This window comes from Cariama cristata, unplaced genomic scaffold, assembly GCF_000690535.1.
Source record: "Cariama cristata isolate BGI_N322 unplaced genomic scaffold, ASM69053v1 scaffold32675, whole genome shotgun sequence".
Lineage (NCBI taxonomy): Eukaryota > Metazoa > Chordata > Aves > Cariamiformes > Cariamidae > Cariama > Cariama cristata.
In genome coordinates this window covers 21,859-38,840 of record NW_009617477.1, presented here as the reverse complement: position 1 = coordinate 38,840, position 16,982 = coordinate 21,859, and the positions used below count along the sequence as shown (strand labels likewise).

Below are 16,982 nucleotides of genomic sequence, written 5' to 3'. Positions count from 1 at the left end.
TTTTCACTGTTTTCTTTCTCTTGGTATTTTATTTTACTGGAGTTACATAATATTCTAATAGACAAAGACTGAACAGGAATCTATAGTCCTTTTGGGTTAGATTTGTTTGAGTTATGTTACCACCTAGCTAATTCTAACTCCTCGCACAGCCTTGGGAAAAAGACATCTCCTCATGAAAGATTTAAGAAGAGGGATCTTGCTGTTTGTATTTATGCCGAAACAAGGAAGAACAAGCCTGATTCCCACATTGCTTTACAGTAAAGGGAAGAAGGACGGAAAAAGACCAACAGTCTTTCTGGTCTTCATATGATCTTAAGGAAAACGGGGAAGAGGTGCAGAAAGGGTGAGTACCTTTACAGTTCATCTTTCATTGACTATAAAGGGTTTCCTTAAATTACTGTATTAGTATATTGGACATACTCTACCACAAACTGCTGAGACTTTTACCTGGAAAAATTCCCCCCCCACTCCCTCCTGGAGATGCTGGTTCTGACAGGCTGCAACTCCCAATACCTCTACCTTGCTAACAATGCAAAGCACCTTGTTCAAACAAGACTGGTCTCCATTTCACACTACCCCCCAGGGAATATCCACTTTTCTCTTCATAGTGTATCTTTCTGACTGATGCAATCAGATTCTGGAAACCTGCCTTATTAGTTTATATTCCAGCTTCCTAGGGATGATGTTAATTTTCCATTGTAGAACCAGAAGATTTTAGATGTGCTAGATCTTGTCTATAAGAAAGAACAACAAAAAAAAAAGGCACACACAGTACCATGCTTAGAAACGGACTTCAGTGAGCAGCACTCCTTGCAAAGAAAGTCTAGAGGTTACAAAAAAAAGACACTCTCCTAACGCCAACAGTGCTTGAAATGAGGTATTTTACAATTAGATGATGAGTAAATAAATATTCATTTTTTTTACTTATTCACATGAGATATTCTGCTTAATTTCTGCAACAGTTCACCATCCTAATTGTTTTCTTCCTAGATCAGTAGTTTAGTAGTAAGCCTTTATACTGCAATGGCCAATGAGTTCCATTGTATCCATTAAAGATTAGATCATCATCTTTTCTTTCCCACAGCAAATAGCATCCCATTCATGTCCCAAACAGAACGTCAGTAGTTGGAATGGTGTTTTCTTAAGGTGCATATAAGATTAAAGACTGAAATCAGATGCAGTGTTGCCAAAGGCTTTGTAATACGCATGTTTTTCATGGCAAGATGATTGACAAGAATTGCAGTAAGGTGCTGAAGGGGATATTTCACCTGGCTCATCAAAACTCAATGTAGAGGATTAGAACTAAGAAGAGCTGACAATATTGACTTTGAGTGCCACAACAGAAACACAATTAGCTCTTTGACATGTAGTGGACAGAAATACTCAATTTTTAAAAAATCAGTTAGAGTAATGACACCGTATCTTTTGCATGCTACCCTGGAAAAAATAAAAAGGCCTGCTCTGCTGTTTCCTCTCTTCCCAGTAAAATTCAAGTTTGGCACTAGAATAAATGCATGCAAACCCAGCCTTCCTGCTGGAAGAACATCAGGAAAACTTTGTGCATAAACGTAAAAAACCCTCTCTTAAAAGAGAGCACACAGACCTGAAAGAATGAAAAAGTCAATGAATTTTATACAAGTTTACTTATTGCAAAACAAACTGTCTGCACTATGCTTATTAAAGGCATATTTCATTGCCTAATCATAGATGTCTATTGTACCATTTATGTTTTGAATCATAATTGCAGTCTGTTCCCCAACTGTAATAATGAAAGACATTTTGGCATATGCTTATATTGATTCTCCTTTAACAAAGCACTTAAGACACATACTTGCATCCCATTTAAAGTAATGGCGAACATTAACTTTGAGTACATTGATTTCACTGGGATTTAGACAAATGACAATTTATATGGGCACAAAATTGCCTACTTTGTTGGATAGGCATGATCATCTAAAGAGAAGCCTTCGAACTCAAAAGTCTGTACAATGTGCAACTGTTTTGGTTAGAAATACATTGCACTATGGCATCTATGTTTTTATCAGAATAACTGTACTAGCAAAAAAAGTCTATCTGTTATACTGAAATATCTTTTCCAGCTCCTGGTCTGGAATAATCTAAACTGTAGAAACATTTTTCAGTAGATATGACGACATACAGGGCATGCATAAATGGGAAAAGGCAAAACTTAATTGTACACAATACCTAACCATTGAGAACAAGATATCATTTGGTATAATACAAATAATGCAGTATATTCAGTTCCTAATTGATAAAGATTATTGTCTATTGCTTGTCTGTTATTCTTGTTTGCTTCAGGACTAAGCGGTATATGAAAATAAGGAGAAAAAAACCATCAAGAAATATGCTTACCTTATTCCCTTTTTCAGCCACTGTTCCTAGCTATCCTAATTAGTTATAACCTGCAATTAAATATTCCAGGAAATTAAAACAGATTAGAAATACCTCTAAATACAATAAAGTCAGTATTCCTTCCCAGCATCAAATCCAGGGCATATACGAAGGTAATATTGAACTATCCTGTTTCAGAAGCTCAGCATCACCTGACTTAAGGGGAACTTCTCATCAAAATAAGCGGATTTAAAGAAACAAAATTGAGATAAATTCTAACAATGTAGTCCCTTTCTTTTCTGACAGAGAAGTTTCTCAGAGTTTTTAAATATATTTTGCTAGTCACTTCCTAATTAATTTCCCAACATTTTTACCTAGCAGTACCCATAGCTAACAATTGGCTTTGCTGCAATGCATTTTTTCTACTACATGTTCTAGTTTAAAACTCAAAGTGAATAGCTAATGTAGAATAGTTTACCCCTATATAATACTCTGACTGTATTTCAAGGGAGTTTACTCTTGACGAGTCTTCAAGAAGCATGTCAACACACATGGACTGTGAAAATACCTGTTAGACCTCATTAGCTGGAATACACAGAAGAGGATTTGAAACCATGCTTACCAAGTCTAGAGGTTCTCTTAATTTACATTTAAAACAAGGTCATCCAGCCTGGAATAATCTCCATGGCTATTCAGTCTCAGAGACAGAGAGGTATCAGCATTTCCTTATTAAAAGGTCTGAGTTTGTCTACTTCGGTTCCTTAACACATAACTCAATCAAGACAAACAGCATTAAGATAAAAAAAGAAATCTTTTGTAAGCAGAAGTCATATGTACAAAATTAAACAAATACAGTCAAACATTTACTAGAAAAAATTTCTTTATTAATTCATTAATTCACAACACAATAAATATTGGGATCATAGATATGAGGGACCCAGCAATGCTCAGACTTGTTTGCACCACGGTGTGGTTTGACAAACAAGCCCTCATCAGCTGGCATCCACATCCTGAGAAGAAGCCTGACTAATACATTTTTTTTTTTTTACATTTTCACATAGAATCAGTAATTTGCAGCATACATGAATCATTTCAATTGACATTAGTCAGGCTTTTAAAAACAATTTTTAAGGACCATCCCTGGTGAATCCTTCAGGAAAAAAAGCACAATCACAGTAGTTGTCATTATTCTGTCTTGCTGTTGATTTTGAAATTAGGGTTATGTAGGTGTGAATGTATGTTTAGTTTTACTTCAGGGGGGCAACAACATTTTCCACTAAATGAGGAACAGAACTAGGCTGCTGTTCAAGATACAGGATCAATTTTCATGCAGTATGCTCAGCAATTCTAAAACCGAGAGAGTTCTATTACTTTTGAGAATGATGACATGCCTTAGTTTCACACCCTATATACACTGAGGACATGTTTCCTTGAGATCTCTTTACTTGTTGTGCCAAATAATTATTTTCAACTTTATAATGAATGAAATTAACTCATCTTTCCATCAATTTGTCTGTAGGGGCAGACAACTCAGTCTGCTGGATGCACTGGTAGGACAGAGAAGCAATTTTCACATGGCTAAAGACCAATGTTTTTGTTTATGGGTACAAAAGGAACTGTAATAGGTAATCACTAGGGAAAAAAAAATCTTGCATGCATACACATTACAGTTTAGTCAGAGGTGGGATGTTTCTCACAAAATCTCTGCAGACTGAGATGCTCAGTATCTCAGTGTTTTGAAATATTAAGTAAAACATTTCTAAAAATCCTAATTTACTATGAATTTTTTTTTTTTTTAAACAGCTGGGAAAATCTTGTAGGGTTTTTGGCTGTATCATACTCTTAAGACCTTTATTAAAGGAAACAGGAACTTCTGAATGTGCAGGTATACACCCATTTATAGATCCAGATATAAAATTTAAATCGTTTCTTCTAAAGGCAGTTGCAATATTCAGGCAGTGTTTCAACTACATTTCCATGCAAAGTATTTCTTTTCAACTACAAGCTTATGGATGACTTCACAGATGAAAAATGGCATCAGCAGATCTGACAGGGAATGCCACTTGCAGTCAAACTGTATCACTCCTTCCTCTTTTATGGACCAGAAATACGGACTAAAAATCAGGAAACTTTGTAAAGAAAGCATTTAAGATTTCCATTGTCATTGTTTAAGTCAGAACAAATCTTTGAAAATGGAGTATTCTAGTATCAATGACAGTGTGATAAATGCTATTACATCATATTCTAGAAAGAAGTTCTGATCACTTTCTGTCTAATAGTTTCTCTGACAGGTATAATTCTCATGGTAAAAAAGACTTCACACTTGAAATAAACCAACCATTTGTCTGTGGTGCATGCTGCAGCAGTGAAATAGCAATAAAATTAAAAATAGTGAAGATATACATGATCCTTAGTCTATTCTTCCAAACTGTGCAACAAGCAGAAGGACAGCTATGAAAATATCAAATTCCATACACAAAAACACTGATATAAATTAACTGCCAAAAGGATACATTTTGTTTCACCTCAAGTTGATCTCTTCTTTTCCTACATGCACTATTCTACTGTAAAGGATGCAAGAAACTATGTGACTATGTATATCAAAATGTTGCCAGCTGCAATTTGGACTTAAATTCAGTGCAGTTTGTTTTGTGTTTGCCTTTGTCAGGCTACCTATTTAACAGGGTTCTGCAAAAGAAGCTGCACTATCAGATCTCTGTTTCTTTATCGCCACAAATTAGCCAGCATCTCCCCCTTCTGGATAGCAGGAAAAAAAGCAGAAATTTGCAAACGATTAATCCTTTCTTACTCTGGCCAATACTCCCCCAAAACCAAAAGTTTGCAGATAATTATTTTCTATCTTTGTTCTGAGCAGGACCATTTATTTTCTAGATCACTGTTTAATATAGTTCCTTTCAGTAACATGTTTTATTAAAGCCAGACCTAAATCCATTCAGATGTAGTATCCAGCTCGTCAGTGAGAAAATCTTAAAAACAAACCAACAAAATATATCACACTGTCAGCCAGATTTCCGCATTCTATAAAACAGAAAATGCTTCGTGAGTTGGATTATTAGTGGTTTTGTTTCTACTTGTCAGCATTGCTTAATATATGGTGTTCAAGCAGTAATTTGTGAGATGTATAAACTCAATTTGAACAGAACTGAATCAGAAATTTCAAGAGTGGGCAGAGAAGTCACCATAAAATTAAACTCTTTCTTTAGCACCTCTGAGCTCATTCATTCTCAGCCATCACCATAATGTTATGACCAGGCTGCCACTGATTAATCCATTGGGATTCATCCAGTAGCAGCACAGCTTCAGTGATGTGTGATTTTTCTATTAAATTCCTGTACATATTACATTTTAAAGAAAAAAACCAAAGATGACTGCTTACCCGTTGTTACACACTCTGGGAACTTGTTTCTACTACTGGGTTCAGAGGCTCAGTGTTCAAGATTAGGATTGCTAATGAGCTATCCAAGTACTTAGGAGAAAGTATCATCACCAAAATTCTAAGGGAGGCCCTATCCGATTCCTAGCATCTGTATGAACATTATGTGAGACGCTTCTGTTGGCAGTCAGTCACGCCAACAGAGAAAATCAAGTGACAACTGTTTAATTTGAGATGGCCTCAGATGTCACTAGCTTCAGTTATATTTACATATATAAAACGGTGATTATTCCCTAGCTCCCAGAAAGAGAAGGGTTATAGGCACTTTGAAAGAGAGAGATTTGTTACAGCAGGACTGCATTGGTTTTAGAACTGTGATGGTGCAAGGGCAATTTCTTTGCCTCACTGTGAGAAAAAGCTGTCTACAGGGAGAATGAGAAAGATTCCTAGAACTTGAACCATTAAAGCTGTTTCAACTCTAAGTGCCCCTTTTCTTTACAAATATATTTTGTGCTTCTTTTCCTTCTTTCCAGGGATGGTATTTAACCTCAGCAGCCTGTGACTGTTGCATCCAAGCCAGAACGCTTGGTAATGTGCAGCTTGGTAATTTCTTCAGCACAGGTAGGGTGAATGCCAATTGTCTTCTTTAGTTGAGGATACGTAGCACCACATCTGCCAATTAAAATAAAATAAAAAAAAAAAGACCCACAAAGTCAAACACTATTCACCTGAAGTAGCTAGAATATCCTAAAACATCAAAGTAATTCTGCTTTTGTCCATTTTATCAGGTAGAGGAGTTGCATTTATTCTTCAAACAATGCTGTCTATTATTTCTCAGGCACTTACACAACCACATTTAAACACCCAGCTTCACAAGACTGTTAGGTAGGGAAGAATCGTCATAAGAGTTGAGACAGAGAGAATTAAGCAATTTACCCCAAGTCACAACTAAGCCTATGGCAAAAACATATGATAAAACTGCAGCCTTCAGCTTTTCTTGTACGTACACGTGTGTTTCACTAACTCTGACTCCAGATAGAAAAAGCACACACATACACACAGAGGAAGAAAATCTTAATTAGGACTGCTGGAAAGAATCTGCTGAAGGAAGTAATACCAGAATATTCTTCCATGATCCTAGAGAGAGTCTGGTGCTTACACTGAAATTATCAATGTTATAAGCAGGAGGAAAAAGTCTCTCATTTGAAAAAAAACCCACGCAAACAAAAAACAAACCAAAAAAACACTAAAAAAACCCTTGAGCTAAAATCCCACTTGCTTAATTCCTTTAGTTGTCCAGTAACAGTCTTAGACTTGATGACTTTCCTTTGAGCTGAGACTTGATGACTTTCCTTTGAGCTGCTATTCCTGGCAGGTCATGCTGTAAGAATAGCTGAAATTGCCCTAAATTTAAGAATTGTTTCAAGCTCTCTATGGAATAACATTCTCTCCCTCTACAAAATACAGGGAAGAGAGCCATAGATGTCTTCTGGTGTCCCCACCTACATCCAAAAAAGCACCGACAAACAAAAAATCATTGCTGAGCACAGATGTTACTGGAGTGACAAGTGGGGAGGGAAGATGGAAAATTATCCTTTGGAGAGGCTGAAGACCTAATATTTGACAAAGGAGAACAGCAGCTCTTACAGCGGGTGTCCCACATTGAAAGCTCTGGATTTGTGAAATACAATAGAAACCTGTACAAGAATCTGACCTGCTGAAAACATCTTACTGTGGCTAAAGTTTTAATTTCCCTCAGGCAAGGCAGAAAAGCACTCCAGTTTCATGTGCTTCCTTTTCACTGGTTATTTTGGATAAAACTTCAAAACAATGACATCCTAAAAAATGTAGTTCTAGAATCTATACCACTGGCAATTAACGGACTACAAACACATGTTGAAAATGTGTACTGAGGGTGCACTGCAATCAGTGATTTCCAAGATATTCTTCACATGATACTTGCGGTCCTGCCTTCTTAATCCTTTCTGCTTTTCATTTATGCTAGTCACTCACAACTGTAAGACTAAAATTGCAATAAAATGGGATGATATTTAGCAAAATAAACTAACACCACAACTGGGGGTGATTTCTTGTGTCCGAGCCTATTTTCTTCAAAGAGGAGTTAAAAACTATACATTTAGTAATGTAAATATACGAATCAACATTTCTGAAGATGTGAATCAGCAGAAGGAAGGGAAATGAAAAAACAAATACAAAATAATTGTAGCACACAAGAGGCATAGCAGGAATTTTCCATTTAACCAGAGAGGACCCAGAACCGTTCCTTACTCCTTCAAAGGGAGGACTTCTATATTAATATTTGAGGAAAATCTTAAACAAGATTCAGATCACAAAGGTTCACCTACTTGCATAAGTTTGTTATTGCAATTATCAGATAGCTCCAGACAAAAGTACCTCCCCTCTCCCATCATCCTACAGGGGTTTCTTCCTTACATTACCATATTATTGTTAGCCTATACCCCATAAAAATAAAAATTCATGCAAGTCCTTCCTGAGCTTTTGAGGAGCAATGGCTGTGCACGTTTAAAGATGAGATTAGGAAAGGAAATGCTTAGCAAGTGTAAAGAAAGGTTTTTATGAAAAGCACAAATATCCTTTAAAAGAAATGACTTGCAAAACTATATGGTGATTTCCTATCCTGTGCATAGAATGCAAAAGAAGAGACACTCTGAGAAAAACTAACATTAGTAAGTTAATGCATTATTTTATTTTTTGCTTTAACTACATCAAGCCAACAATATATTTTCCTCAGTTGTTCCTTAACTATATCCAGTATCATGGTAACTAAATCCAGTACATCTTAATGAAGAACTGCAGCATTTTTAGTGAAAATATGTGCAATACTACATAAAAGTAACAAAAAGCATGGATTCTTTATACTGTTGCCAAAACTAGGCAGCTATCTTCTATAATCTTACAATAACTTAAAAAGCAGGCTTTAGAAACTAGAGACATTCTTTTGTACTTACTTGATTCCAAGAGCAAATCCTTGAATAACTTCGCCTGCATTTGGTCCAATGAAATGAAGGCCAAGTATTCGTTGCTCTCTCTCTCGTAAGCACACCATCTGAAAACAATACATTACATAGAGATCTTTTCTTAGAACATTTAAAGATAAGGCATGAAGTTGAATTAAATGAAACTGAAGTGCCCCAAGATTCTAGTTCAGCTGTTTATTCCCAGCGTGCCAAGAACTTACACACTTGCTTAAGTCTGACTTCAATAGGTCTTATGCTTGTCCTTAAGCACTTTCCTGAATCGAAGCTTTATTAGTGTATTTCTTTCAGACTTCAGGGAGCCACTGACAATGATAATTTGCAGTAAACTGAATACTTTGTTATTTGTATGAAATCCTTAAAATATCTTCTGTAGTCTAGTAACCAGACTAGTGTTATTTTCACACTGAGTGGCCACCTTAGCAATTCTCCAAGCCTGTGCAGTTATTCTCAGCAGCTAATCAGCTGTATTTCCAAAGATGACCACTACCAATTATAGGATATTTTGTGCCTTTGTGATTCAGTCAGTAAACACTCACAGCAGTATGTTTGGTGAGATACATTTACCACATCAGCCACATAACCTAAAAAGGAGTCAAGTCTTGGAAGCAGCCAAAGATGAAGGTGAGTTAATTAGTATCTGGGAGGGACTGAGTCACTCCATGCTTAACTTTTATTAGAGAACTTAATGGAAACTTTTTATTTCCTTTAAGGACACCATCTTTATAATTACAAAAAGAAAGTCAGTCTCTCCCCATGTCCTCCCATCAAGCATTAAATCATCACTAATCTAATGGGTTCTGCTATTAAATGAAGGCTTGGATTCTTTCATCAGGAATCCCAGGCACAGCAGCAATTCGGACATGGTACTATAAATATTGAGGAATTTTAAAGAAAAAACCCTCCTGCAACAGAGTTTGAAACTCTCAAGCTTAATGTTTGTTCATGGGTTTGGGGAGTTTAGTAAGGACTGTATTCAGTATCATCCAACAACTACTATGCTATTACTACTTCACCCTCAAATGTTTACTTTCATTGACATAATTTAAAGGGAATAGCTAAAAAGAAGTAGCATCACCTTAGTTGCACTGATACTTGGGACAGTTAAGGCAAGCTACTAAGGCACTTACACAAATCAGATGTGACAAAATATAGTTAGAAAAACTGGTTGCAAGTATTGACAATGGATATTCCTTACCTAACACAGTAATAACATAATAATTTGTGATGGACCTACAGAAATTACTGCATTTATTAAAAAAAGGTTGTTCCCTGTTATTGAGGAGAAAAGGAAGAAAAAGAAAACTATGATATATTATACCAACACTACACTTCACCTTATCTAAGATTCTCTACTACAGGCAAGTGCATCAAAAACCTTTTCAACATTGAAGCAACTGGATTGTTCTAGGAAAAGACACATTTCAAGTCCAACACTTTGATCCACACCAGACGTTTTTGTTTTCATGAGTAAGACTGAACAGTTACTTTAGTTTTGTAAGCCTTTACGCTTAATTTTTTTGAAGGTAACATACTTTCCCCAAGAGATGACAACTCAAATTTTACATATAACTATTTAAGAACTTTGCTGGGGGAAGCAGAGATTAATCTCTATAGAATTTGGAGTATTTCTTAGGACCTTAAGAGCAGTTCAAAGATGGTATCAATCAGCAGAATGTTAGCTCTGAAAAATGCTAATATCTGTAAAGCAATTTCAAGATGCAATGGGATATGTAATGAATATTAAACATTTGAAGTTACACTAGAGAAACAGGCTGTCACCAAGAAAATACCTCATCCATCTTGAGAGGTTTTTTGCCAAATAGTCCTCCTTAAAGCTAGCCATACCATATCTTGTTTTAAGTTAAAAGCTCACAACACTCACTTTCATATAGCATTGAGTTGCATCTCTTTTGGCCACTGTAAACTCTAAAGGTTTATAATACGCATGGTATACCTGGTAGGGAAAACAATAACATTTTGTGTTAGAGAGTACTATTATGTCAAAAACTGCTATTTAGTATTATGACTACTATTACTATGTATTTGTAATGTTGTAGAAAAAATTCATTGATTTATAATCAATGTTCATTATTTTAAAGAAAAATATGGAAAGCACAGTAAGAGTTTAACACAAACCTTTCTTGGAGAACCATTACATTAAAAACAAAACTGAAAAAAAAATTACAAATAATCATGTTACTCAAACCAATGCCCCAAATTAAAAATGTTAGTTTTGTTCCTTTAAGCTTCTCCCAAAAATTTAATACCTTGTTTACTGAAAATAATGAAATCCAAGAAGGTTTCCATACCTATAACAATGTATACCACAAGACAACCCAAACTGTAATTTCTGCATTCTGAATAGTAAATGCTTATTTTTTTGTTAATGATCTTGCCTGGGGCTCCAAGCTAAATCTGTCAGCTGAACTTGCTCTCCAATACATACATAACATAAGCATCTTATGACACACAGATATCAATTGCCTGCCTTAATCAGATAAGAACAATTGTTTTACAGTAATTTGTATCATTCTAGATGGCACTAGCATCCAGAAACCCAGATAAGAGTTCTGGGACAGTTTTCTGAAGCATAAACTATATTTCAGAATCATAAAAGACAAAACTAATGACTGACTGGACATGAGGTAAAGTATTGTGTTTTGTATTTCCATAACTTACCAAGTCATATGCTGACAGTCTTTCTGATGAATGAATAAAGGTAACACAACATATCTTTTCAAGGGTGACTTGTTCAAATTTTGTCTTATTTTATAGTGATTGTGAATTTCTTCATCATGAGTACCTTAATCTCATTCTCGTATCAGAGGGCTGGGTGTGAATGTATACTGTTACAGATTTCTTCCTCAATATGCAATGCCCAGGCATATTGTATCAAGACATTTTAGTGACAAAGACACTTAGCAGCTTGTGTGAATATTTCTGGGGACATCCCAAAAACGTAGACTAAAGAACATGACCAGCAATTCTGACAATTAAAAGGAACATAACTGTTATTTAATGATGCTGCACAATATAACTTACTAGAATGGTAGCTAGTTTAAAGCTGTCACACCCTATCAATAATTTTAAGCCCGCTAGGTAACAGTTTCCATTGTGACCTGCTGCAATACTTTTAAAGTCCTGAGCTTTTCTGAAGACACCAACTCCCTAACTGCAAACATAGTATTTTGGGGACCAAAAATTTTGCCTGATACATCAGTGAAACTTCTGTCTTTTCACAGTGCAACTCTGACACCAACGATAAAATTACGAACGTTTTCATACCTCAATATTATCTAATCCATAACACTGCACAGCTGCTTCTTCCGACAGTCCAACACAACCGTATTCCAAAGGAGTGAAAACTGTAGTAGGTACCTGCTTGTAAGGAAACAGAAAGTGTTACTGTTGAACCATGCGAAGCAGTTGCATGGCAGATACAGGGGGGGCTTTTGCATGACTGAGAAGTGTAGCTCTGTCACACACATCTACTTTGGCTACTGTCAAAGCTGGACTCCAGATGACAAAATGCAATTCCTTTAAAAATTCTTAAGAAAAAAAAAGTTTAAGATTTGGTTTTTATTATTGAAAAAAGAAATAACAACTCACATTGTCATAGTCCATCAGTTCTGAAGACTGACCAAAAAGACGCTGAGCCAACAGTTTTCCTGCAGCTATTGCTGTGGGTGTTAATTCAGGACGGCCCTAAGAAGAGAGCACAAAGCTTTATTTTAACTAAGTAGCATCCAAGGATTTCTCCTGGGACAATGGTCAGAGGAAGGCCAAATCTTTGGAATTCCAGCCTAGTAGCCAGGGCTCCAAATAGAGAAAGCGGTAATAATTTCTGTCCAAATATGCTTTTAAGTCTCTGAGTTTAATATCTCTCTTAATAGGGGGCAACAAATGCCATGAATACGTCAAAAACTTATATCTTATCATGTCACCTTTTGAAAAGCAGAGTATATTCACATGCTAACCATTCACTTCCCTCTTTCCATAGTAAGTCATCAAGAAATGGAAAAGCCTAGTATAAAGCAACAGTGGTTTTATAACATCAGACCTTTTAAAAAAAGTTGTCTGTCACATTTTTACAGAACACAGGCACAAAACTTAGTTATTTGTAGGCACTATTACTGACTTCCTATGTTGGTCCTGGATTGGAGAAGTGGAACACTATTTTCCTAGCACTGCAACCTATAGGTTGAATTGGTTGTAGTCTCAGGATCTGGTATTAGAAACGGGTTTGAAAAGGATTGCTATTGGCAAATGCTAACTTCCTGCAAGTGAGAAATGTAATTATAGCAGGATATGACCAGGACATGCTCCAGTTCAAGCTATGAGTCCTGGCTACTTTTTATATCCAAACAGGACTATGTAGTGTGCCAGAACCCTAATTTTGAGTGCTGGCACAATACCACTGGAACATCAGAACTCCAGTGCTAGTTTTAAGGAAGCTGGAAGCTTTTGCAAATTGAAGTAAGGCATTTTCAAAGGAATTTTTTGAAGTCCGAGGAAGAACAGTTCATGTAAGTTAATAAGATCTAACAAACTTCATAAACCTAGTAAAAAAAATTACTTAAGAGTTTATCCAAGACATATCATCAAGATGCTTGTCTGAGATGAGGAAAGAGGTCACAAATCTAGAAGGAATGATGTGGAGACATAAGAGAGCCATAACTGAAAAACACCTTTGTGGGACAACATGGAATGCTTTATAAAATGTGTGAAGTTTTGATTCATACATGTCCTATCTAGATACAACACTTGTCACACTCCTGCAAAGCCCCACTGGAGGTAGTCATCTAATAAGCCCTCAAAAACAGTCTTCAGCAGAAAATAAAATAAGGATTCCCCATCACACACACCCAAGTTTTTCAAACTTTTTCATTATCCTAAAGTTTTTTAGCATTTACTAGAACTCATTCCTCTCTCCCAGCTTATCTTTTCTGTACGTTGCTAGATATATTCTGTACATGGTATCAACTACCCTTTACTTCAGTATATATACCATATCAAATAATAATATGTATGCTTTTATCTGTACTAATAACCACTTAAGTTAAAACTTCCATTGCAAAAAATCAAACTGAAACAACATTATGTCTAACCTGATAACAGAAACCACAATTCTAATCGTTAATGAAGATGAACCTATTTTGCCCCACAGTTCATGACAAATCACGAAACTGCAAGTGTATCCCTTTTTTCCCCACCCTATGATCCATCAAGTCACGGTTTTTGAAATCCAGTCATGGTTTTTCAAATCCAGCATTTTGACTTTCAAGTCTGTAAATGTCATTTACCAGATGAAATTTGCCATTTGTTTTTTCTTATACACATTTGCCTGAAACATGGCTGTCAATCATTTCTGTAGCAGGAAATACAGATGTTGTTTTGGCATTCCAGAAATGAATAGAAGATTGGAACGAGAGATAAAATTGTGAAAGCACTGCCATGCATTCCATAAAACCCAACTAATTACTAAAACATCCATGCAGATAAAGTCCAATTTCTCATAAACAATGACTTAAAGACCTTCCTCGGTAAATATTTGAAAAGAACATTCACTTTGCAGTCATGTGTAGAACTACTCTGCTGATTATTATGGATACGAATTGTTCATAAGAATCCTCCAACGTATTATACATTTAAACGAGATGGCTCCTGAGAGAGTTTAAAAAGCTTTGAAGTAATGTGTATTTGTTCTAACACAACTCTTTTTGGTCTTATTTCTATTCAAAGCAACATACTGTACATTCCACGTTCTCTACACGTCTTTTTTATAACACCCTTTGAAACATGACAGATGTATAGTGGCATGATCATATGATAAACCTCCTTCTAAGAGAACTTCTTTATAGTGTGTGCCATGCTTTTCAACAAGAATACTACTGGAGGAAGAATTTTAACACAGAGAGCTTATATTAGCACTGAAAACCAATTCAAACTAAAATTCCAGCTGGATCTTCCTTATCCTGATTACAGAAGATGAAAATGCCTAAATGCGGTTTCACCTGTCAGTTGAAAGTAATATTTTGCCAAAGTCTGAAAAACTTTTTTTAAGGGTGGAAAAACTGACTGACCTCTGAAAGGTTTTTTTTTCCCCCCTTTTTTTTTTTCCAAATGAACAGCTTGGATAACATTAGGATTCCATTTGCCATACAAGGGTGCAACAAGACACCCATGCACACATAGTTCCCCATTTGTGCCAGCTGGGTATGACTCCCAAATGAAAACAGTCATTCTGTGCATATCAGGAAACTTGCCTTTCCTCTTGCTCATTCCCCTTCCAGTCAGGGCACTGAATTAGAAAAAAAAAAATAGTTCTTGATATTTGGTAGCAATTTAGTGTGGTAAAGGAGGGAGGAGGAGGGCTTGAGAACTACTTGCAAAGGTATGACCAATAGCATTTTATGGTAGCAAAGATACTCTGACAGGAAGAGAGCAGAGCAAAGAGAAATCCTGAGCAGGAACACTGGAGGGGGGGGAAAAAAAATAAAATCTTATAAGCAACATTAGGGATCACACATGCTCATTCACAGGAAACAAGATTCCCCTTCCTGTGCTCTTTTGGTAGGTCTCACCCAGAAAGTATCACACACCAAGCTCTACAGCTTTGTGGTTCTTAGCAGGATGCATTTGATTCTTCTGCGTGTTTGCTTTGAGATGTGCACCAATACAGAAATTTCTTTCACTGCTGGCTTCCATGTCAATGAAATTTATTATCTACATTAATTCTGCTTTAAAGAAAAGACAGAATTAATTCAAATAAAATAAACTTTATTGCTTAGCAAGTGGAATTACATGGCTCATGTTGTGCTGGAGTCAGCTAAGATAATGGCAATAATTCCTTCTATCTTTAAACTCTATAAATGCATGAGTACTATACTGTGATTTCTTTAATTCCCTACATTAAGCCCATATATAGATGAAAGCTTAAGAAATGATTTCTACAGAGCACTGATTTAGCTCTTCAGTTTTTCCCCAATTGTATACTGGACACAGGATAAAACTGTGTTGCTGTTTTTAACACATTTAGAAATGGCTATTGAACAACTCAAGTTCAAAAATCTGCACTAAGAAGGACAAAAGCAGGAAAAGGAAATCCAAGTTTTAACAAAATGAAAATGACAAATAAATGAAGACCTGATTTTTTAGATCCAGAGTAGGAAAGACAAAAGCATCCTACCTCCAACTTTATACTTCTTACTTAACTAAATCCTCAAAGGGCAGAAGACAAAAAAGCACCCAAAAGGAAATGACTTGCCCAAAATAACACTGCAGATTGGCAGCAAAATGAGCAACAGAATCTAAGGCCCTGCCAGCACTGCCTCTAACAACTGCTTCTTGGATGAAATTAAAAAGAAAAGTTTGGAAAGCAGGAGGCCCAACCAAGGCATATATCAGGGACAAGCAGGTGTAGGAGGTCCTTGTGAGCAGAAAGAGGACTTAAGGAAATACCCCAGAGCAAGAAGTGACAAGTACAGAGGGAATCTCTATGTGAAACGAGAAGGAGAGGAACTGTACATAATCCCAAAGCTCTGAGTGACTGAACAGGACAGAGAAGCTGTGGAGAGTAAGGGGAAAAAAAGGAGAAATGGCAGAGCAGGAAAGAGTTTTAACATAGTTTAAAAGGAAATGGCAAGTCATTCGCATGAATATGGAGACAGACAGGAAGAAACACATGTCTACATAGAGGGGAAGAGGTCAGGAATGGTCAGCGGATTTATCAGATTTAAGTGTCTCTGGCAGTTTCAGAGTCCAGTCAGAAATCTGCAGGGCTATTCCCAAGATATTATGTAACCTGTTACATCTCTTCAAAAACTCAGAGCACCTGTAGGGTTTATAAATTTGAGAGACCTTTAAAAGATTTTAAACATGGCAGAACGAGAAATCTTTTAAAAATCTCTCAAATTATACTATATATGGTGTTTAGATATTGCTACAGTATTTAGATTTACCAGATTTTTAAAACAGATGCCGTCATTACATCAAAACCAATCTTGATAGGAAGGCATGTGCTCAATTCCATTGAGTTCAACAATAGGTGAAAGAATTCTGTATCTTGCAATGCCCAGCCTCTATATTCTACATATTGCCCAAATTTTTCAGCAACAGTAGGCAGCTGATGAAAACATCCTCCTGTAACTGTACAGCTCAGAATCCAGACAAACATTACTTTTTATGAAGGCAACATATTTGAAGATGCCAAACTT

General features: G+C 36.2%; 1 protein-coding gene across 1 annotated transcript in view; it reads right to left on the bottom strand.

The window, feature by feature from the left end:
• Nucleotides 1–6,294: 6,294 nt before the first annotated feature.
• The window catches only part of TXNRD2 (thioredoxin reductase 2), a gene marked incomplete at its 5' end in the record, with an annotated part of 31,816 nt that continues 21,128 nt past the window's right edge, over nt 6,295–16,982 (bottom strand). Inside the window, 5 exons of the mRNA XM_009700548.1 lie at nt 6,295–6,418; nt 8,737–8,834; nt 10,649–10,720; nt 12,052–12,144; nt 12,376–12,471. Of these exons, the coding sequence (XP_009698850.1) occupies nt 6,295–6,418; nt 8,737–8,834; nt 10,649–10,720; nt 12,052–12,144; nt 12,376–12,471 (483 nt within the window). The remainder of the gene's footprint in view (nt 6,419–8,736; nt 8,835–10,648; nt 10,721–12,051; nt 12,145–12,375; nt 12,472–16,982) is intronic.